At 36.6% G+C, this 22,894-nt stretch overlaps 2 protein-coding genes and 1 pseudogene across 4 annotated transcripts; 2 read left to right on the top strand and 1 right to left on the bottom strand.

Moving 5' to 3' along the window:
* The first annotated feature begins 6 nt into the window (after positions 1 to 6).
* LOC111402990 (short-chain dehydrogenase TIC 32, chloroplastic-like) lies at positions 7 to 3,731 on the top strand. 3 transcript variants are annotated; one of them, XM_023031323.1, is made up of 8 exons: positions 7 to 126; positions 688 to 919; positions 1,057 to 1,136; positions 1,695 to 1,848; positions 1,951 to 2,029; positions 2,586 to 2,670; positions 3,197 to 3,243; positions 3,437 to 3,731. In XM_023031323.1, exons 1-8 carry the CDS (start codon positions 21 to 23, stop codon positions 3,593 to 3,595), a joined length of 942 nt encoding a protein of 313 aa, XP_022887091.1. In that variant the 5' UTR covers positions 7 to 20; the 3' UTR covers positions 3,596 to 3,731. The 3 variants fall into 3 exon arrangements, with proteins under 3 accessions (XP_022887091.1, XP_022887092.1, XP_022887093.1); XM_023031324.1 differs by lacking the exon at positions 1,057 to 1,136 and having other exon boundaries at positions 688 to 897; XM_023031325.1 differs by lacking the exons at positions 2,586 to 2,670; positions 3,197 to 3,243; positions 3,437 to 3,731 and adding an exon at positions 2,428 to 2,579.
* Positions 3,732 to 7,906: 4,175 nt separating this feature from the next.
* LOC111402989 (short-chain dehydrogenase TIC 32, chloroplastic-like) lies at positions 7,907 to 12,415 on the top strand. Its single transcript, XM_023031322.1, has 8 exons — positions 7,907 to 8,037; positions 8,828 to 9,059; positions 9,644 to 9,723; positions 10,198 to 10,351; positions 10,766 to 10,844; positions 11,288 to 11,372; positions 11,895 to 11,941; positions 12,160 to 12,415. The coding sequence occupies exons 1-8, from the start codon at positions 7,932 to 7,934 to the stop codon at positions 12,328 to 12,330; spliced, it is 954 nt and encodes a 317-aa protein (XP_022887090.1). The 5' UTR covers positions 7,907 to 7,931; the 3' UTR covers positions 12,331 to 12,415.
* Positions 12,416 to 12,619: 204 nt separating this feature from the next.
* Positions 12,620 to 22,894, bottom strand: part of LOC111402988 — a 45,532-nt pseudogene continuing 35,257 nt past the window's right edge.

Raw genomic sequence — 22,894 nt, 5'->3', positions numbered from 1 at the left:
AAAGTGAGAATTTCAAGAGAATGTGGTTGTTCAAAAGAAAAGGTCCATCTGGGTTTTCTTCTTCTTCTACTGCTGAAGAAGTCACCAATGGAATTAATGGCTCTGGCCTCACTGCCATTGTTACAGGTCCCAATTTTATTTTAAAATTTTTTTTAATGAATACTGGGGTTTTATTATGCTCATAATTCATCCATGGTTTATTCATGTTTGAATTTGGATTATTACATGCTGTATATTTCGGCCACGGGATTCTTAAATCATTAAATTGTCTTAAACCATAGATCTTAAAGTTTTATTTTTTTACTTTTCATTTTTTTCATGTATCAATTTATATAATAAAAAAGGTTGGAAGTACCCTAATAATTTAAGGTGATAAAAGTTTGAGATGAAATTATGGTGCTCTATACATCTCCAGTGCAAACAGTTTGTTCGAAGAAGGAAAATTCAGAACTTGGAATTTTCTTTTGGCTGATTAGTCATATTTTGAGGTGGATCCCTCGTCGAATAAAGATAAAAACATTAACCAATATAAGGGCTTGAAGTATTCCTTTTAAACGGGTTGACATTTTAGGATGAATCTTACGTTCCTTTGGTAATCAAAAGATGGAGGCTTGTTCTTATATAAACATATGATAATGTCTCTTCCTGCATATTACTTTAGCCCATGAATACTAAAGGAAATTGCAGGCGCATCGAGTGGTATTGGTTCAGAAACTGCACGAGTTCTTGCATTGCGCGGTGTGAATGTTACAATGGGTGTCAGGAATATGGTTGCTGGAAAACAAGTTAAAGAAGCAATACTTAAGGAAATTCCATCTGCTAAAGTTGATACCATGGAGTTAGATCTCAGTTCCTTGACATCTGTCAGAAAATTTGCTTCCGAGTTTACTTCTTCAGGTCGTCCTTTGAACCTTTTAGTGTAAGTAAACGAGCCAATATGAATTTGATGTCATCTACACACATCACCATCCCACATTGTCTGTGGGTGTCGTATTTGCAGATCACTTGTATTTTACTGTTAGTTTTTTAAGAGTGGATTTTGTCCTCTTTCGAAAGTAATAATGCAGGAGTAATGGCAACCCCGTTCACTCTCTCTAAAGACAATATTGAGCTGCAGTTTGCTACAAATCACTTGGGTAGTTGGCTCTTTCCCATATTCACCTGTCTATCTAAATATGCAAAATTACAAATACTTTAGAGACGAAGGCATACTAGTGTTGCATATCATGAAGTAAAAGCTTGTAACATATCTTTTGTATTCATTATATTTTGTCAATTAGGAACGAGTTATGTCTAATATGATCGCTTTGATTAAAATTTATAAAGAACAGTGGAGCTTACAAATTATTTACTGCCACAGAAAGTGGAAGACTGAACTTTTACCCATGATAGGCTAAGCCTAAAAAAGCAGTGAAAGTACCTTTTGAAAGAAAATTGAAGATTTGCTTCTAAAAGAGCAAGCTCTTTATCTAAAATTACTTCTATATTTTATGGAAAAAAAAAAAAAAAGAAGTCACGTGAAAGTAATCATTTCACTTCATCTTAAATTATGTTAATGTGGAGCGTGATAGTGAATTCTACTTGTGAGTCGATAAAAGATTACACGAATCTAAAACTTAACACTAATTGTCAATTGAACCATGGTTGCTACTTTATTTTGTGCCCTTGGAGTCACTTTTCTTTCTGTTATACAGGTCATTTTCTTTTAACACATTTGTTAGTGGAAACCATGAAAAAAACAGCTCGTGAAATGAAAAGAGAAGGAAGAATTGTGAATGTTTCATCAGTGGCACACCGCTTTACATATAGTGAAGGAATTCGTTTCAATAAGCTCAATGATAAAGAAGGGTATTTGATTCTATCTTCTTTTCTAATTCATCTCTTGGATCAGATTCTGAATTCAAGGAAGATGATATATTTCCATATGAGATTTTGATTGTTTACATGCAGGTACAACAGCTGGGCTGCATATGGTCAGTCAAAACTTGCTAATATACTCCATGCTAATGAGCTGGCGAGACGATTAAAGGTACTTAATTCAATGTGCAATTCTGAATAAAATTCATTGTCCATCATAAGATTTTTGTGGGAAATGATCGGTAATTTTACGGAAGACAATGAATAACTTCATTTGTAATTTTAATGAACTTAAACTCGATACCTTTCTTGGAGTGGATAAATAGCTGAATGCTGTGCATACGGTCAAAAATTCAATTTCGAATTGTGTAATCGTCAATTATTGACACCGGTGACTAGAACCAAGGCTAAATAATATTAGATGAAATATGAAAGATCCGTATTTTTTATTGTTTCTCACTAGTATTTGAATACCACGAAGTCTAACCTTATAAAATTGAAAGATCCCACGATGTTTTTGGGACAAGTAAAGTAAGCGTAATAATTTCTTATATTGATTTTATCTCATAGATTCATGCCCCTTTCCACGATCACGATCCTAAAACCAAAAAAAAAAAGAAAGAAGAAGAAGAAGAAGAAGCAGAAGAAACGATACACACATCCAATCTCATTTGAAGCTGGTACATTTGTCTATTCTTAGTTATTGGAATCGATTTTTCATATAACAGGAAGATGGAGCACAGATAACTGCAAATTCACTGCATCCTGGATCAATCACGACCAATCTTTTCCGTCATCTAGGTGTTTTTGAAGGTATATTTAGATGCTTTGACTTAATGTCTCAATAACAAATTATCAATTACTTTTGGTTGCGTGGTTGGAGTTTTTCTTCTATTGGAATCCTTTGTTTGGAGAGCCAAATAGAGGTTGGATTTTATGCTGATAGTGAAAAGATCAGTTTCTTGGTAATGAAGATGCTTTAAGCACATGTTACTTATAAGTACTTAAACTCGTGTGGTTGCATGGTTTTTAAATAGAGTAATGCTATTTTGTCTCATTAGAGTTATAACCCTAGTTTATATGACGTTAATGTGACATTTAACGATAGGTTAAATAACCTCCGTAGGACCAAATAACATCATTCTTTTAAATAATAAATAGAAAGAAAAGGAAAACTTCAAATCTTTCTTGAGAATAGCTAAAATTTCTTGATTTACATCAGCATTTGTATCCCTATATATAGGATTCTTAACATATCTGGAGAAGGCTAAACATCTTCGGCTAAAGTTAGTGGTGCATATCATATCTAACTCGGTTCGTACTTTCTTGTTTGGTGCAGGTTTTTTAAGTACAGTCGGTAAATTTGTGTTCAAAAACATACCACAGGTACGTTTCCCTTTCACCCTGTGCATTTTTTTTAAGTACAGCTTGAAACTTACTGCTGTTCTCGAGTTTTCTTTAATATCCTCCTCGAGGAGATGCTCGATTACCGTTTCACAATTACTTGATGACATTGTCCTAAAAACAAAAAATGGTTCTAACATTTCTTGTCTGAATTTGTATCTGATTTGGTCTGAAGGGGGCATCGACAACCTGTTACGTGGCGTTGCATCCACAAGTGAAGGGAATGAGTGGTGAATATTTTTCGGACAATAATGTGGCCAAACCAAGCTTGAAGGCTGCAGACACAGATTTGTCGAAAAAATTATGGGATTTTAGCATGGATTTAATCAAGTAGTTTTGTATTATCGATATCTTGGAAACATTGTTTAAAGAGAGAACATATGCGGTTTTATGTATTATTTTATTTTAGTCATTTCTAAAAAAATTTCGATAAATTTTTCTTGTCGTAGCTGAATACATGGAATTGCAGATGAAATGTTTTACTTATATGTAAAAAGAAAATATACACGGTTTTACTTGAAAGTTGATCCTTGTAAATGTTTTATTATAGTTATACTATGACTTTATAACAGTGAAAAATATTAAATATACTTTTTACAAATTTTAATTTAATTTGGTTGTTTATTTATATTACATGGAGTGTCAGTGTATTTCTGAGTAGTTTGGCATTTGAAGATATTGGAAAATAATTACTGTAAATTTCTCAAAAATTAACGGTAACTCTATTTTAGATGCTTTTAAATTTAAATTTTTTTAAGTATATTGTTAAAATGCTGTTTTGAAATTATAAATAAGTAATAATTCATTTAAATAAAAATTTATAGTAGCACATTATAAAATTAATTTAAAATATTGAATATTTAATTAGTTGTGTTGGAAATCTAAAGAGAGAACTCAAATACAATTTAGCTAAATTTTGTTAATAACTAAATAATTTAGTTATTAAAATTTTAAAAAATATTAACTTTAATAAAATACAAAATGAAATATATCCTTGTTATGTTCTATTATAGTATAATAGATTAATTCTATGCTAGAAATTAATTACTGCAATGAAGAACTTCAAACAAAGTTTAAATTAATTAGTAAATTTAGTAATTTTCAATCATTTTTAGAATTTACTGAAATATATTTATTTGAAAATATTATAATAAAATAAATAAACAAAATTACATCTACATAAGTTTTAGGGAAAATTGCATTAACGATCCCTAACCTTTTCAATTTTTGAAAACTTTTCTCCAACCTTTTAGAAATATACTACTAGGTTTCAAATAGATGGAAACCCATCCATTTGATCATTAATTGACCAAAAAATTGATTTGACCAAATTTGAAAAGGGCAAAAAGAGTAACTCCTCAAATTTAATATAAAATAATGAAAAAAAAAGAAAGAAACTAACCCCGTCCCCCGACTCTGAGGAAAAACCCAGAAGCCGATGGGCACCCTTGAAACAAAATCCACCTTCAACTTTTACCCCACTCCCATCCACACTGGTGCTCAAAATCGCCATCCAAAGGTCAGCTGCCGTCTTCATCGCCACATCACAATGTCGCATCGATGCTCAAAAGCACCTGAATCAGATTTTTCTTTCATAAATCTATTGAAGATTTGTAACAGTTTTAATTTTCATTTTTCGACTTTATCATATTCAATTTGTGGTTATGGGAATTTGACAATCACTAGTGACGGTAGTATGTCATGGTTAGAGCTCAACTTCAACCAAAATTCAGCCAATAAGAAGAAGCTATAAACTCAAGCTACACAATATAACTTGTAATTACTCAAGATTCAATAACCCAACTATAATTATATTAATTGGCTAAACTTTACATAGAAATAACAAAATTAAACAGAAAACAGAGAAAGAAGGAGCTTACCAGAAAGGGAGAAACACGAAAAGCAGAGAGGAAGAGAAGAAGAAGAATCGCAGGCACCAAGAAGAGGCATAGAAGAGGATAGATGGCAGTAGCCAATATCAATTCATCAATTCGACGACCCTCATTGTCTTCAAAGCCAAGCTATATGTAGAACAAAAACAACCTATAGGGCTTGGGCTAGCCCACTATACAAGCCCAAGTAGATAAATAAAATAGATGGCCCAATCCATGACATCCCTTCCCCTTAAATTAACTTTGTCCTCAAAGTTCAAAGTTGGGATGTCATCTTGTACGAAATTTGTTGCCTCATTCTCTTCACTACCCTTGGATTAAGCAGGTAGCGCAAAGTGACATGTGCTTGGTTGACATTATTTGCCCCACATTCAACTAGCATGCTCGACAACCCTTGGATAGAAGTTGCTGATATACCAGATGCCCAACCATGATCAATTGAATTAGAGAAGAGTACAAATGGAAGTATTTTGCATCAAATGTTTCAGTAAAATCCTTCCCCGTAAGATGGTTGCCAGCAAGGTCGACAAAGGTCTTGAAAGCAAATAGTTGTAGCTGAATCTCAGTAGCAGAGTTGTAGCCCACTGTGTCTCTATTTTCCTGGTAATGAGAGTGGGCACTTATACATTTAAGAGCCCACTCTGTGAACTTATGGCCCTTGGCACTAGCTTCTGTCTTTAGAACTTCATCTCCATTGCATTCTCATCGTCGTTCAAGTGGGGCTTATCTAGAAAAAACTACATTCCCACTTCTTTCCCCTTCAACCTTCAGCGCACTAATAACTGCAACCTCATTTTCATGATGATTACCATTGCTAAGAGTCGGATTTCCGATCTCATCAGTTTCCATTTCCATGTCTTCTTCCTCAACATTGTGTTCAGCAAATCGTTCACAAACCTTACTTGAAAACATGTCCCAATCAGCAATGGGATGATTGAAGATGAAGCCATAAAACCATATATAAGCTTTCCTTTCCAAGAACTTCTTCGCAATTCCCAACCTAAGTTCGTCAGGGACTTGGTGCATCTGGAAATATTTCCTAGCCTTCCCAAGCCATTCATTGGGTCCTTCTCCTCCAAAGTGGGGAAAATCAACCTTAGGAAGCCTAGTATTTCCTAAATACTTTGGCAAAGATTGAGCATATTGACTGAAATTGCCACCAGAAGCAAGCACATCAATATCCAGATTTATATCCGTCTCCTGCACCACTTGGGTTTCCACTAGTAAGCTATATTCATTAACCAATCATTTATCTTCAGCATACTCATCGTATAAAGCTTTCGTTGACTGGGTTTCAACAACTCCCATATCACCATCTAATTCATGAACCTGCCCTTTTGAACTCTTTTTACCAAGTTCTAAATCCCCAATATTAGAAACAGCCATTTCACCTTCCACCATCGGCATTTCATCTCTGTCCACAACAGAACACTTGTAATGGTTGGATTGATCTTTGGAGTCTAGTTTACCCTCAACCATTTTAGTCAACATTGAAATTATCAATTCATTTCCTCCATCAATTGCTCCATCCTGTCTTGCCTAGTGTAGAGCCCCTTCAACATTTGACCCCATGAATTTCAAGTCTCATTCATAAACCCTTTAAATTGTTCTCCCTGATTTTTGACCAGAGCTCCCATTTCCCAGCTTTTGTACTACTCTGAAACCAATTTGTCATGGTTGGAGCTCAACTTCAACCAAAATTCAACCAATAACAAGAAGCTATAAACGTAAGCTACACAATATAACTTGTAATTACTCAAGATTCAATAACCCAAATTGTAACTATATTAATTGGCTGAAGTTTACATAGAAATAACAAAGTTAAACAGAAAACAGAGAAAGAAGGAGTTTATCAGAAAGGGAGAAACAGGAAAAGCAGAGAGGAAGAGAAGAAGAAGAACCGGAGGCACCGAGAAGAGGATAGACGGCAGTAGCCAATTTCAATTCATCAATTCAACGACCCTCATTGTCTTCAAAGTCAAGCTATATGTAGAACAAAAACAACCTATAGGGCTTGGGCTAGCTTAGTATACAAGCCCAACTAGATAAATAAAATAGATGACCCAATCCATGACATAGTGATTGGTGAAGATTCGATTCTTAGATCTTTGACTTCGGTTTTGGGTAGAAGATTTGACAACCATTTCAGTCTTGGCTGTGGGTGGTATCAATTTAGGTGTGACATCGTGTGCGTAGCGACAATGGCCGTCGAACAAATTTTTGGGATTTGATTTTCGAGTATGGGGGTGAGTTTTTTTGGTTTATTTTCAAATGTACAATGGCAAATGCGATGGTGGTGGAGGATGCCAACACTGGTAATGGGTGGTGGTGAGGGGAGTTGTGGTGGCTGTGGAGGCAATGTAGGTCAAAGGTGATGGTGGTGTTGTTTTAGGTGGGGCTCGTTAGAGAAGAAGAAGAAGAGAGACCTATATGGTTTTGAGTGTTTGGGTTTTTTATTTTACATTTTTCTAATTTTGTTTGGTTTTTTATAATATGAAATTAACTAAGTTACCATTTTACCCTGACAAAATTTGGTCAAAGTCATTTTTTTAGTCGAATAATGGTCAAATGGATGGTTTCTATCTGTTTGGACCCCAAATCATATTTCTGAAATGTTAGGATGTTCGTTGACACAAATTGAATGTTATAATAAAGTTTACAAAAATTGAAAAGATTAGGGACCTCTGTGCAATTTTCCCTAATTTTAAAACCCAAACAGCTCTACACAATTGCAAAATTACTTTTGCAGTGAAGTTGAAAGGAATACAAAGATCAAAGATGTGGTTATTCAACAGAAAAGGGCCGTCAGGGTTTTCAGCTAGTTCTACAGCTGAAGATGTCACACAAGGAATTGATGGGTCTGATCTCACTGCCATTGTTACAGGTTTCTTTCTTTCTCCTTATCTTCAAAATAAATACTACAGATACTGTTATTTTCAATTCTTCTTCTAATTATTATTGTTTTGCTTCTTAATTTCACGGTAACAGCCTTTTTAGGTGTTTGTTGAGGGTGGGTTATGCTGGTTATCCGTGTTTGAATGGCTAAGGCTCGCTCAATTGACAATCTGGATGGTCAAGATATAGTTTGAATAAATAAATTCGTTTCACTGTTTAAGACTTAAAGATTAAGTAGTTTTAAGCATGCAAAGCGATACTTATTTGCGAAAATTCCGTACTTGTCGGGTTTTGGTGAAAAAATGAATCTGTCTTGCAATCATCTAAGCCTTTCAAACAAGGTTATTTAATGTGGACATTTGAATCCTTTTACCAGTTCTTGTAGACTAAAAATGCAAATGATACTAGATATTTTACGGAAAAAAAAGATCAACCCGGATATATTTGCCGGGGATTTTTTCCATTGGGATGCGGTGCCATGGATAGCCGCAGAAAGATAATTCTCTATTAACTGCAAAATTCATTTTTGTAATTCTATTACTATGGTGCTAGAAGCCTTCCCTGGAATCTGATTAAAAATATGTATGGTGCAAGAAAATTTCTAACCTATTTCATTGAATTGGTATTTGGATGGAATAATGATAAAGAAAGTAGAGGGAAGAAAAGAATTTATGAAAAACGGGATTCTTTACCAGATATATTCAGTAGCTGTGAGATCCTATAGGGAGACATTTTGCTCGTGTTGATCTTCATTTCATTCATGTCTACTACCACTACAGGAGCTTCAAGTGGTATTGGAGCGGAAACTGCGAGGGTTCTTGCATTACGTGGAGTCCATGTAATCATGGCCGTCAGAAACCTCTCTGCCGGTAATGAGGTCAAAGAAACAATCATTAAAGAAGTTCCGAAAGCTAGAATTGATGCCATGGAGTTGGATCTCAGTTCAATTGCTTCAGTAAGGAAGTTCGCTTCAGAGTTCAATTCCTTGGGCCTTCCTCTAAATGTACTTGTGTAAGAGAAGCATGGATAAAACTATAAGTTGTATTTGTTCTTGTGGATGCTAATTTAGTTGCTCTTGTATATTTATCAAATTGGTAGTATGTAGGGGCATAAGCAAGTAATTTTTTCTCCCATCCTCGTATCCAAACTTTTGATCTAAATTAGTTGCATAGTTTTAGGTTCTGCTATAACTAAATGATGCTTCTGATTTGTTAGATCACGATTCTTAGAATCTAGAGGAGTTCTTTTTTATTTGCAATCATGAACTTAACGAGGGTTAAGCATATTGCCTTAAACAATGCTATTATAGTGAGGATTCCAGTTGTGCCAGAGCAAAACAAAGATTACAAAGACATGTATACTCCCTGAACAATATAATCCTACTGTTTCCTTTTCTCCATCTTATTTTTTAATTGCGCTAAATTTTATGCATTTTATTTCCCAAAGATTGCATATTCTCTGTATATGCATGGCCTTGCTAATTAGCATCAGTATTGAGTTGCTGAACAATGAAGGTTTTACTGTATTGACTACAACTCTTAAAATGGTTTAATATACCTAAACATTGATAAGTAATTTATATTCCTGTTCACAAGTAACAATGCAGGAGTGATGGCAACACCTTTCATGCTTTCCAAAGACAGCATAGAGCTGCAGTTTGCAACAAACCATGTGGGTAAGATGTGTTACATTGATGTTCAACATAAAGTGAAAAATTAAAAAGAAAAATATATAGAGCCCGTTTGGGAGTGATTTTTTACCTCCAAAAATTTGATTTTTTTACCGTCATTTCACTATTTCAGTCGTCATTTTTGACTTCTTCTCTCACAGGTGGCCTCCACTTTTCTTCTAACGATCAAAAAATCAATTCTCAAAATCCTTACCGAACTGGCCAATAAAGACTTCTGATTTAACTCCTAAATGATGATTTTGGATTCAATTATTGATCCTTTAGTTCATCAATACCCGAAACTAAATTTTTGGATGCATGAGTGGAATCTCTAGCTTATTTAGTAGCTCGACCAGATATGTTTTATGTAATGCAGAAATTTTTGCATCTCTTGATAATTGTAGTAATAAATGGCCTAGTTTTGTTCCATTATCCGCCAATTTCATAACATGATGGTTCTTATACTATCTCTTCTTGCAGGACATTTTCTTTTGACTAATTTATTGCTCGAAACCATTAAGAAAACAGCTCGTAAAAGTAGTCAAGAGGGCAGGATCGTTAATATCTCGTCACGGCGGCACAAGTTTTCATACCCTGAAGGAATCCGCTTCAGTAAGATTAATGATCAAACGGGGTAACATAGTTTCCTTTTCGTCTGTTATCAAGTTTGTCACAATCAACATTGCATCTTTCATGGTGATTGAGAGGTTTGTCCACAGTTTATGCCAAGTCAATTTTTAGGGTTTGGTGCCTTCCATGATTAATCAATTTTAGAGTGTATTTTGCAAGTCAAAACCCTTAATCAGGAAGAGTGGAATGTATTGTGCCAGATTGTATAGTATAGTATGTTTCTTCACATCTCCTGCAGGTTATTGTCAATATCCTAATGATACAGAAACTACTTCCCTAAAATTTTCAAGTTAGGAAACTTTTTGACCACCGAGCATAAGAACACGCTCTTCAGACTCATTTAATCCTTTTCTCAGGTGTTAATAGGTTGACTTCATTCCTGCGATAAACTTTATTTGGTGCTTGTGATGACACACAGATACAACAGTCTATCTGCATATGGACAATCAAAGTTAGCTAATGTGCTGCATGCTAATGAACTAGCCAGGCGTTTGCAGGTACTTTGGCTTATTTTTCGAATATCTGGAGAAAAGTTTAAACATGTGACTTATTTATAACATTTGACAGACACTGGACATAATTCTTTTAGAGAGATTTTATCTGCATGATTTACTATGATGGAATGACCTTTCAATTGCACTTTTTTCAACTATCAGCCATTGCTCTGAACCCTAATGAGCTCAAGAAAGAAACTATTACTTTTTAAGTACTGCACCTGGCTTTACAGATAGTAGAAAGGAAGTCATCTATAAAGTTTGTTGCCATTTCATCTAATAATGCTAGCTAATGTGCTGCATGCTAATGAATGGAAAGCTATCTAAATTGTTCCAAGTCTTGAAAAGGGTATATTAAAATCATCATCAAGTAGCATTGTCCTGCATGTGCATTCCTTAGTTTGATGCCATTGTGAGTATAATGATCTGGTCAAGTTCTTTCGAAGGAAGAAAAGGTGGAGATAACAGCTAACTCACTTCATCCTGGAGCAATTGCCACCAATCTTTTTCGTCATCACAGCTTTATCAGTGGTAATGTCTTCCAACTCTTCCTAGGTGCTCTTGCAAATATTTTAAATTGAATCAACCTCAGAGTTTTAGGCCCAAAGTTTAGTAAAGACTGAACTATACGACTTTTCCTTGAAAACAATGTCGTATGTGTGCTTAACAATCCCCCTTCAGGGCAATGGGATTACTCTGTAAGTTGTGTTCTCTATGATGTTTACCTTCTCAACAGTTTCCCGTGCTATACAATGACATTGATACATACAATTTGAGAGCGGGTTCATTCGAAAATGAAGCCTTTGTGTTTTGCCTATTCTGCCTTGGGTTAAGCCCTTCAATCCTACAAGCAACCTTAGAAGTCTCTAGCACTCTATCTTATCAATGTTAAAGAGCTTACTATTCCATAAAGAATTTCCTCAAATATCTCTTGTCGAAGAATAATTCTATCAATCTATTCTTGAACTTTGCAATCTAAGTACTCAGTGTATTAGTTAAACGTGGAAATTATTTCAATTTTTGAATCTGAACAAATACTCATCTTCACTGCAGGCCTTGTTGATATTCTTGGCAAGCATGTGATGAAAAATGTTCAGCAGGTATTTGCCATCTTTGCAGGACAGAAAATTGTAAATCTTCCTGAAGTCAATCATTTCATTCCCTTGAAAAGAGTCAATAGTGCATTTATATTGGAAATTCACTGGTTTCTTTTATTATAAGATTTTGAAGTTGAAACTCTGCTGCTTATATTCTTAGTCTCTAGATTTGTGATTTAATATCCAGAACTTAATTATGACCTCTATTCTTACAATTTTAGGGGGCCGCAACGACGTGCTACGTGGCACTGCATCCTGATGTTAAAGGCGTGAATGGTAGATACTACGCGAACTGTAACTTGGCAGAAGTTAGCTCACAAGCTAATGATCTTGAATTAGCAAAGAAGTTGTGGGATTTTACCATTTCTCTTATTGATCAATGTAAAACTTAGCTTCTAAATTATAGAAATGTAACCTTCATATTGACCCTGTTCGGTATTATATTAATAATTAACATGCATCTTTGATTTTACAGTATATTAGAAAATCTTGTATCGGTTTCTCCTCGCTCAATAATTCCTCTAAATCATGATGCTTTATTGAAATAACCTTCAACATGAGAAAGTTAAAAGAACAAATAGCAGAAACTGCACAGTAAATTCCCCACATCTGCAGTCATAAAACAGGTCAAAATAAGAGGTGATGCAATGCCAATTCTTTCACTAACAAAATGCATTTCACTTCATAATCGTCATTTTCTATTCAGTAGCTGCAGATTGAAACAAGGACAGCATGTTTAGTACAGAGTATTGGTCACAACTGCCCGGTGCAAAGGAAAAAAACTAGAACACGCCACAGAAGTTCTACAGCTACTTATTGTGGTGGATCAATCTTGCTTTGCCTCGATGTTTATAATATAAATATACATCTTAAGGCCAACGATTTAGTTAAGAATCAGCTATACAATCCAAACTATCATCCCCAAGAATTAACCTTTCATTTGAACTCGAAGAGACAGTGAAATAACAGTATCTAGAGACTATTCTAATTGCTGGATGTATTCTTCCTCTTATCAAGGATGTCCACATTCAAACTCAATGCTTTGTCGTAAAAGCAAGGTGATGCCACTACCAGAGCTATGTGGACACCGTTGGTAGAAATCTTCATCCAGACGTCATCTGGGAGCTCATCTTATGTGATGATTTTATTCATAACGATCTCTGATGTAGAAGAAAACAATGTCCACTTGGCAAGCTTCCCCTGAATGCTGTCTGTGATAATAAATGGAGTTATGCTCCATTGATGCAGTAGCTTGCCAATGGAGAGGAAGGATCGAGCGATGGATACAACTTCACAGATCCCTTAAAAGAGTTGTGGAGACAAAAGACGAGCCAATACTGTCTGTCCATAAAGTTCTCCATTGTTGGTCTCCCTACCAAACTGCTTTCCAAGAGCATCACTATCGCAGGACATCAGATCACTGAAAGCTTGAGAACCCGACTGCAGCCTCTGGAGAATGTCTGGGACCCAGTAGGAAGGACTATTGTTGCAAGAACTTGGGAGGTGGTTTGGCCAGTAACAAAAACCCTCTTGCGCCAATATAGGTTGACTGAGGTGATGGAATCGGACGGAACCACCCGGTGAGAGGTATGTACGAACCCGATGGGGTATGGGAGCTAGCTATCAACGAGGGAGAGATCCACCCGTTTAGGGGCTTACGCGACCTTGGATGGAGAAGAGGACTCCCAACTGGAGAGACTGGGCATGATACATTCCTTGGAATATAAAAGATACAATCAGAGAAGAAGTCAAAATATGTTAATTGCTCTATTCTGTCTTCATGACATGATTATATACACAAGTTCCATTTATTTTAGCTCCTGTTTGGTTTTGCTAAAAATAGGATTTTTAGTATATTTTGATAAAGTGTGGTTGAAAAGTTGATAGAAGTTATTGTAGGAACCCCAAATAATTTTAAACACCTTAGTGGCATTAAGACATGAATATTGGATGACTAAAAGTATATTTCAGATTTTTAGTCTCATTTGAGATCCATTTATGACATAGAAAACATTCGATTTGGAAAATGATATTTAAAAAAAAGTTGTAGCTCTTTGAGTTAGCTTTCCAACGCACTTTGAATTACTTCAATCGGATATCAGGAGAAGAAGTTATTATAGAAATACTAAAAACTGTACAGTATCAACCGAAATACGTGGAATATGAAAAGTCAAATTCCTACACGATTTTCTAGCACTTTCTTAAACCTATAACTCCCACATAAATGACACCTGTATTAATGAGTATTAGACCCTTCACTTTCCCTTAAGTTATGAGATTTTCACCTATAAATAGGCCCCAATGCATACACATTTTTCACACCAAGACAAAAGTTTCTAAACATAAAAGAGAGAGTTTTCAAGTCTAGAAAAAAAGAGAAAGGAGAGGTAGGAAAATTAGTTTTTTCTAGAAGTTTTGGTGCTATCAATAAGTGTTTCCAAGTATCAATTCTCAACGGAGTGTTTTTTTTTTAAACATCAAAGAAGTGCATTTTTCAACAAGGTTCAAAGCATCAATCAAGGTAGGTAGAAGTGTAAAGTGTTAATTCGTGTTAAGTTATAAGTTTCTAGCAAATGAAAATTCATGTTAATATTTGTATGTCTAATGGTACCTCTGGTACGGCATACACCTCCATGTCTAATGGTACCTCCGGATACGGCATGTACTTCCGGTCGAGGTGTCGTGTTAAGTCATGACTCTACGTGTTTGGTATCTACCGGAAATCCTACTATGAACAGGTTTCTAAAGTTACCGCTTTGAAATGTATAGTTTGATCACGAATGCACCAATGATATCTATTGAGTTTTTTAACTCACGGGTTTAACACCTTCTCTATAGATTGATATGATTCTATCTTGGGCCTGGATGATAGAAAAGATGGAGAGTAGTGCAACGAGCCCATGGAAAACCCGGTGAACAAGTCATTTAGATTTATTTTTGTGAACGTTTTCAATTTTATTTCTTTAAAGTATTTGAATAATGCTGAACGCAAGAACAAGTTGTGTTTTTAAATTACGTTCCGTTATTTTTTATATTCAGTGTTTTATTTAAAGTATTCGAAAGGTTGTTGTTAAAATTATCATTGTAAAAATTAAGCTTCCGCTAAAACATATTCTCCTATGACTAAACCACCGGTTAATTAAGTAAAGTAAGTAGCGTTCTGGTCCACAAGGGGTCGGGGCGTTACAGCGTGGTATCAGAGCACGGTTTAGCCGGTTCTGTAGACCAAGTATGCTTTTTTTTAAAAAAAAAAATGAAAAAGTCTAAGATACTCCATGGCATCTTGTATCCATCCATCAATTTCATCTTACGGCCCAGGTATGTTCAAAGTTAATGTTTTCATGAAAAGACTATGTTATGATACTTTGCGATGCTATGATACAACTTATGCTTATTTTCAAAGATATACTATGCCAGTAAGAAATGATTTGAAAGATGTGTTTTATTTTTCAAAAGATACGCATTGAGCTAGAATTTATAGGTAGAATGTTATGAAACAGTAGCCATTTTTTCAAGAGTAAAAAAAAAAAGTGCATGATATGTGAAAATGCAATAGATATGGCTCGTAGAACGGTTAGGGCATATAGAGAAGCATTGAACCGTAGAATCGCCATTTAGTCCTATGAGAATTACGTGACTGATCTACTCCGTCCACTTGACGAACATATACATGATGTCTATGAGAGATGCATGACAGCGGTGAATGCTGGAATGAAGATAACGCATATTGAGGCTATAAATAACCTCGTACACTCACTTCCACCTCAATGGGGAGATATGAGAGTCACGGTTAGGGATGTAATGCTAGAGGAGCACCCAAATATATTTGAGTTTGAAGTGTATTGCCAATCACTCCTAGACCTATGGAGGGAAAACTTAGAACCTCAACCGGAGATAGTAATTGAACTTGATGAAGAAGAAGAGCCTGAAGAAGGGAATGATCCTGAGCCCGAGCCACAGGTTGAGATGGACATAGAATCCGGACCTGAGGCGGAAGACTCCTCTGGAGATGAGGCTCCACCAAAGAAGATTCGTAGAACTTATGGGGATTAGATTTAAATCCTTGTAACAACTTCCTTTATGTCAAGAAATAAAACTTTATCTTCTTTGTTAGAATTCGAAGTATGAAACTAATAAGAACCATACGTTTTGTCTAAAGGAAAATGGCCTGCACAAACCAAACCAACTTGATAAGAGATCTCCTCCAAGCGGTCCAAGACCTTGGCAGGCAAAACCCGAACCAGGCGCAACCCCTATCACTAGCTCCTAATGCTCTTCCAACCCATACTTCAGTGGTCGAGCAATTTAGAAGACACAAGCCCCCTACCTTCAATGGAGCAGCTGATCCACTTGCAGTCGAGGAGTGGCTTCGTAAATTGAAGAGAACATTCCGATTAATAGGGTGTACGGATGCCCAGAAGGTCCAGTGTGCTGAGTTTATATTCTTCGATGATGCAAGCCACTGGTGGGACTCGATGTCAAGGATGAAGACCCTAGAGCAACAAGCGAAATTGACTTGGGAGCGATTTAAAGAGGAAGTAATGGACAAGTACTTCCCACAGTCTTTAAGGGATCACAAAGAAAGTGAATTTCTCCAAATTCAAGCAAAGGACTATGTCCCTGACTAAGTATGAAAGGAAGTTTGACCAACTTTCAAGGTATGCTCCACATCTGGTGGATACGGAGGACAAGAAAGTCAAGAGGTTTGAACAAGGGTTGAACCCAGATATAAGTATGATACTTATGTCTCATCGTTTCACCTCATACCATGAAATGCTGGAAAGAGCTCATGCTATCTGTACCAAAAGACTAGCGCCGAGCAACATAGTCAACTGTTCAATCAACTGGACAATGACAGTATAGGTAAAAGGAAATGGAATAGCCAGGACAAGGGAAAGGGCAAGTGGTAGAACAAGAAAGTTAATGGCGGAGCCAATGCCAACAAGAGCATTGTGCCAGTTATAGAGCCATGTCTTAAGTGTGGAAAGACGCATCGTGGCGTGTGTTTGCAAGGGAAGAATGTCTGTTTCAGATGTGGCAAGCCAGGGCATATTTTTAAGGATTGCCCCATATTTACCCCGAAGAAGGATGATAACAATGACCAGAACCAGAAAGGGAGAGCACGAGTTTTTGCAATGACTCAGAAAGATGTAGAGGAAAACTCGAACGTCATAGTAGGTACTTTATTGATAGCCAATATGCCTACTTATGTATTGTTTGATTCAGGAGCCACACACTCCTTTGTATTGACAACTTTTATAGCTAAATCTAGTATTACGTGTGATAAGTCGGAAGGTACATTAGAGGTTAGCATTCCTTCATGCAACCCTTTGAGTACTGATAGAATAGCCAAATCAGTAAGTATTGAAGTTGAGGGAAAACCAATGGAAGCGAACCTATACATTATAGAAATGAAGGATTTTGATGTAATACTAGGCATGTATTGGTTGGGTTGTAATTACGCCACCATCCGATGTAAGGAAATGGAGGTATCATTTTAGAAATCAGGAGAGGAACCATTTTCGTTCCTTGGAATGAAGACGAAACCCCTTATTCGACTAGTATCGACTTTACAAGCTGAGAAGATGTTGAGAAAAGAAAAATGTCAAGGATATTTAGTAAACATCTCAGGAGGGAAACAAGAGACGATAAAGGTTGAAGACGTACCAATAGTATGGGAATTCGTAGATGTGTTTTCAGAAGATCTATCTGGTATTCCACCAGATAGGCAAGTGGAATTCACCATAGACCTAATTCTAGGAGCGGCACCAGTGTCAAAAGCCCCATATCGAATGGCCCCGAAGGAACTACAAGAGTTAAAGAAGCAGTTGCAAGAACTCCTAGATATGGGCTTTATACGACCAAGTGTATCTCCATGGGGTGCGCCGGTGTTGTTCGTGAAGAAAAATGATGGAAACATGAGGATGTGCATCGATTATAGGGAGTTAAATCGATTAACTATCAAGAATAAGTACCCACTCTTGAGAATCGAGGATCTGTTAGATCAACTGAAAGGAGCTAAGGTATTTTCCAAGATTGACTTACGATCGGGATACCATCAATTGAAAGTAAAGTCAAAGGATATACCTAAGACAACTTTCAGAACTCGTTATGGACACTACGAGTTTACAATGATACCGTCTGGGCTAACCAATGCACCTGCAGTGTTCATGGACTTGATGAATCGTGTATTTTATCAGTACTTGGTTAAATTTGTTATAGTCTTCATTGATGACATTCTGATATATTCCAAGAGTAAGGAGCAACATGAAGAGCACCTAAGAATAGCATTAGAGATATTACGCAAGGAGAAGTTGTATGCCAAATTTAAGAAGTGTGAGTTCTGGCTTAAACGAGTTGGATTTCTTGGACATATAGTCACTGCCGAAGGGATTGAGGTAGATCCAGCGAAAGTGGTAGCAGTAACCAACTGGAAAGCACCAACTAATGCTGGCGAGGTACGGAACTTTCTAGGATTAGCAGGATATTATCGAAGATTCATAGAAGGATTCTCCAAAATAACTGGACCAATGACGCAACTTACGAGGAAGGGAGTAAAATTTCAATGGACGGATAAATGTGAACAAAGTTTCCAAGAACTTAAACAGAGGTTGATATCAGCACCCGTGTTAACAATACCTAAGGGTACGGAAGGGTTTGTTATATACAGTGATGCATCCAAGCAAGGATTGGGATGTGTGCTGATACAGAATAGAAAAGTGATAGCCTAAGACAATTGAAGAAACATGAGCAGAACTACCCGACGCATGATTTAGAACTTGCGGCGGTAGTACATGCCTTGAAGATATGGCGACACTACTTGTATGGAGGGAAGTGCAATATCTACACAGATCACAAGAGTCTCAAATATTTATTCACACAGAAGGAATTGAATATGCGATAAAGACGATGGTTGGAATTGGTGAATGATTACGATTGCACTATCCATTACCATCCATATAATGCTAATGTTGTGGCCGACGCCTTAAGTAGAAAATCAATGGGACAGTTGGCGTCACTACCCATTTTTCGAATGGAGTTAGTTAAGGACTTGGAAAAGTTGCAGATCGAAGTGGTTACCATACCAGGACAAGTCACTGCTCGTCTAGCAGCTTTGATAATTCGACCTACTCTTAGAGATCGAATTATAGAGACACAAGGAATTGACCCATTTTTGTTGAAGATCAAGAATGAACTTGGTACTGATAAGAGAAAGGATTTTGGAATAGCTTCGGATCAGGCACTGATGTTTAAGGGGAGAATTTGTGTGCCTAAGGATGAAGCCTTGAGAAACGAGATATTGAAAGAGGCCCATTTCACCCCGTACACCGCACATCCCGGTGGTACGAAAATATATCAAGACCTCCGAGATACATTTTGGTGGAGAAATATGAAAAGAAGTATAGGGTTGTACGTGAAAAAGTGCATGGTATGTCAACAGGTTAAGGCTGAACACCAATGATTGGCTGGATTGTTAAATCTACTGGACATACCCGAATGGAAATAGGAAAATATCACAATGAACTTTGTGGTTGGATTCCCGAAGTTAGCAAGAGGAAACAACGCTGTATGGGTAATAGTGGATCGATTAACAAAGTCAGCTCATTTTCTTCCAGTGAAAATGACATTCAGTTTAGACCAATTGGCACAGTTGTACATTAAGGAGGTTGTGAGATTACACGGCGTACCTGTGTCCATTGTATCTGACAGAGACCCAAGGTTCACGTCCAAATTTTGAAAAAGTCTACAAGGAGCTATGGGAACGAAGCTGAACTTTAGTACAGCATATCACCCTTAGTCCGATAGTCAATCTGAAAGAACCATCCAAACTTTGAAAGACATGCTGAGAGCATGTGTTTTAGATCTAGGGGTAGTTGGGAGTCATACATACCCCTAGTAGAATTCGCATATAATAACAGCTTCCAAGCAACTATCGAGATGGCACCGTACGAAGCTCTCTTGGCAAAAGATGTAGGTCCCCTGTTCATTGGGATAAAGTCGGGGAGAAGAGAGTTTTGGGACCAGAAATAATTGAAAGGACAGTTGAGGCAATCGATAAGATCCGTGCAAAGATAAAGGCAGCACAGGATCGACAGAAGAGCTATGCGGATACAAGGAGGAAGGATTTAGAATTCAAAGTTGGAGAAAAAGTGTTTCTGAAAGTGGCACCGATGGAGGTATACTTACCCCGCTATATCGGACCATTCGAGATACTTGATAGGGTCGAAAATGTAGCCTATCGGTTAGCTCTCCCACCTGGGTTATCGGCAGTGCACAACGTGTTCCATGTATCAATGATAAAGAAATATGTGCATGATCCTAATCATGTAGTGAACTATCAGTCCGTGAAAGTACAAAAGGACTTATCCTAAGAAGAGCTACCAGTTAGGATATTGGATCGAAAGGTGCATAAACTAAGGAACAAAGAAATTCAATTGGTCAAAATACAATGGAATAATCATGAAATAGAAGAGGCCACTTGGGAAGGGGAAGAGGAAGCCAAAAACAAGTATCCAACACTATTCGCCCAATCAGAAGGTAAATTTCGAGGACGAAATTTTAATTAAGGTGTGGGGAATGTAGAACCCCAAATAATTTTAAACACTTTAGTGGCACTAAGATATGAATATTGGATGGCTAAAAGTATACTTCAGATTTTTAGTCTCATTTGAGACCCATTTACGACATAGAAAAAATTCGATTTGGAAAATGATATCTAAAGAAAAGTTGTAGCTCTTTGAGTTAGATTTCCAACGCACTTTGAATTACCTCAATCGGATATTGGGAGAAGAAGTTATGATTGAAATACTAAAAGATGTACAGTATCAATTGAAGTACGCGAAATATGAAAAGTCAAATTCCTACACGATTTTCTAGCACCTTCTTAAACCTATAACTCCCACATAAATTATACCCGTATTAATGAGTATTAGGCCCTTCACTTGCCCTTAAGTTATGAGATTTTCACCTATAAATAGGCCCCAATGCATACACATTTTTCACACCAAGACAAAAGTTTCTAAGCATAAAAGAGAGAGTTTTCAAGTTTAGAAAAAAAGAGAAAGGAGAGGGAGGAAAATTAGTTTTTTCTAGAAGTTTTGGTGCTATCAAGAAGTGTTTTCCAAGCATCAATTCTCAACGGAGTGTTTTTTTTAAACATCAAAGGAGTGCATTTTTCAACAAGGTTCAAGGCATCAATCAAGGTAGGTAGAGGTGTAAAGTGTTAATTCGTGTTAAGTTATAAGTTTCTAGCAAATGAAAATTCATGTTAATATTTGTATGTCTAATGGTACCTCTGGTACGGCATACACCTCCATGTCTAATGGTACCTCCGGATACGGCATGTACTTCCGGTCGAGGTGTCGTGTTAAGTCATGACTCTACGTGTTTGAGATTCTACCGAAAATCCTACTATGAAAAGGCTTTTAAAGTTACAGCTTTGAAATATATAGCTTGATCACGAATGCACCAATGATATCTATTGAGTTTGTTTAACTCACGGGTTTAACCCCTTCTGTATAGATTGATATGATTCTACCTTGGGTCTGGATGATGGAAAAGATGGAGAGTGGTGTAACGAGCCAATGGAAAACCCGGTGAACAAGTTATTTAGATTTATTTTTGTGAACGTTTTCAATGTTATTTCTTTAAAGTATTTGAATAATGTTGAACGCGAGAACAAGTTGTGTTTTCTTCAAATAAATTACGTTCTGATATTTTTTTTATTCAGTGTTTTATTTAAAGTATTCGAAAGGTTGTTGTTAAAATTATCATTGTAAAAATTAAGCTTCCGCTAAAACATATTCTTCTATGACTAAACCACCGGTTAGTTAAGTAAAGTAAGTAGCGTTCCGGTCCACAAGGGGTCGGGGCGTTACAGTTATAGGGTACATGAAATGTGTGGTTGAAAATAAATTTGGACGAAAATGAGTTTTAAAAAATGCAGGCCAAACAGGGGCTTAGTTTCAGTTGGAAGGAAACAACTATTAGTTTCCCCTTGACATCAATTGTAGAAATAGTAGGAAGATTTTATGCAACTATTGGTATTCTTGCAACTTTTATCCAAAGGTGAGATTAGGGATGGGGAATGGGAGGGAGAAGTGTTGTGCAGATATGCACCTGGAAGAGAGAGGGAGGGAGGGAGGGAGGGAGAGAGAGAGAGAGAGAGAGAGAGAGAGTAAAAATTAGAGTTTGATACTCGAGATGAATGTATAGCAAGTCTTTCAGAATTCAAGGGCTGAAGGCTTCTCAGTTGTCCAATACCCTACAGATAATTCATAAACCAAGTAGCAATTAAAATGTGTCCATGCGAGAAAACCTCAAATAACAATCATAGACAAATATGTACTTTATATTTTATAATGCTTTTGAAAAAAATATTAACAAATATAAATGGCAACATTCTTTCTTCAATCTGAAATCACACGTGCATGCAAACGCACGTAAACAGTGCATAAGAAATGAATCTCAAAAGAGAAAGAAGAAGGCTTTTCAATTTGTTTCTATATGCTCAAGATTGTTGGATCTCTCTCGCTCTCTCTGATGATTCTATAAGTAGCAATACAGACCAAAGTTGTTCCCTAGGTAAGGAAACGGTAGTTTATAATCCTGAAGTGGAGCCAGGATTATCTTCACCCCCCATCGTTGTGAAGTTTAGGGGTCATAGAAAACTATTCCACAGTTGTCAAAAATGTTTCAACTAGCAATTGGACTTTGGGGATTAATGGGGTTCCCTGGGATGCTCCAAGGTACATCAACTTAGGTGAAGCAAACTTCGTCCAGCAGCTATAAAATAAGGTTTCGATTTCCACACGAGACACAAAGTTTGATACGTCGTGTAGATGAACTCGTAAAAAAAAAAACTCATTTCAGATTTTGATATTATTAATATCAGGCAATCCCGATAATAACAGATTACTGCACACAACTGGGAATGTCACCTCACCAAAGGCAGAG

This window comes from Olea europaea, chromosome 11 (assembly GCF_002742605.1).
Source record: "Olea europaea var. sylvestris chromosome 11, O_europaea_v1, whole genome shotgun sequence".
Taxonomy (NCBI): domain Eukaryota; kingdom Viridiplantae; phylum Streptophyta; class Magnoliopsida; order Lamiales; family Oleaceae; genus Olea; species Olea europaea.
The sequence above is the reverse complement of the archived record's forward strand: the minus strand, read 5'-3'. Positions and strand labels throughout refer to the sequence as shown.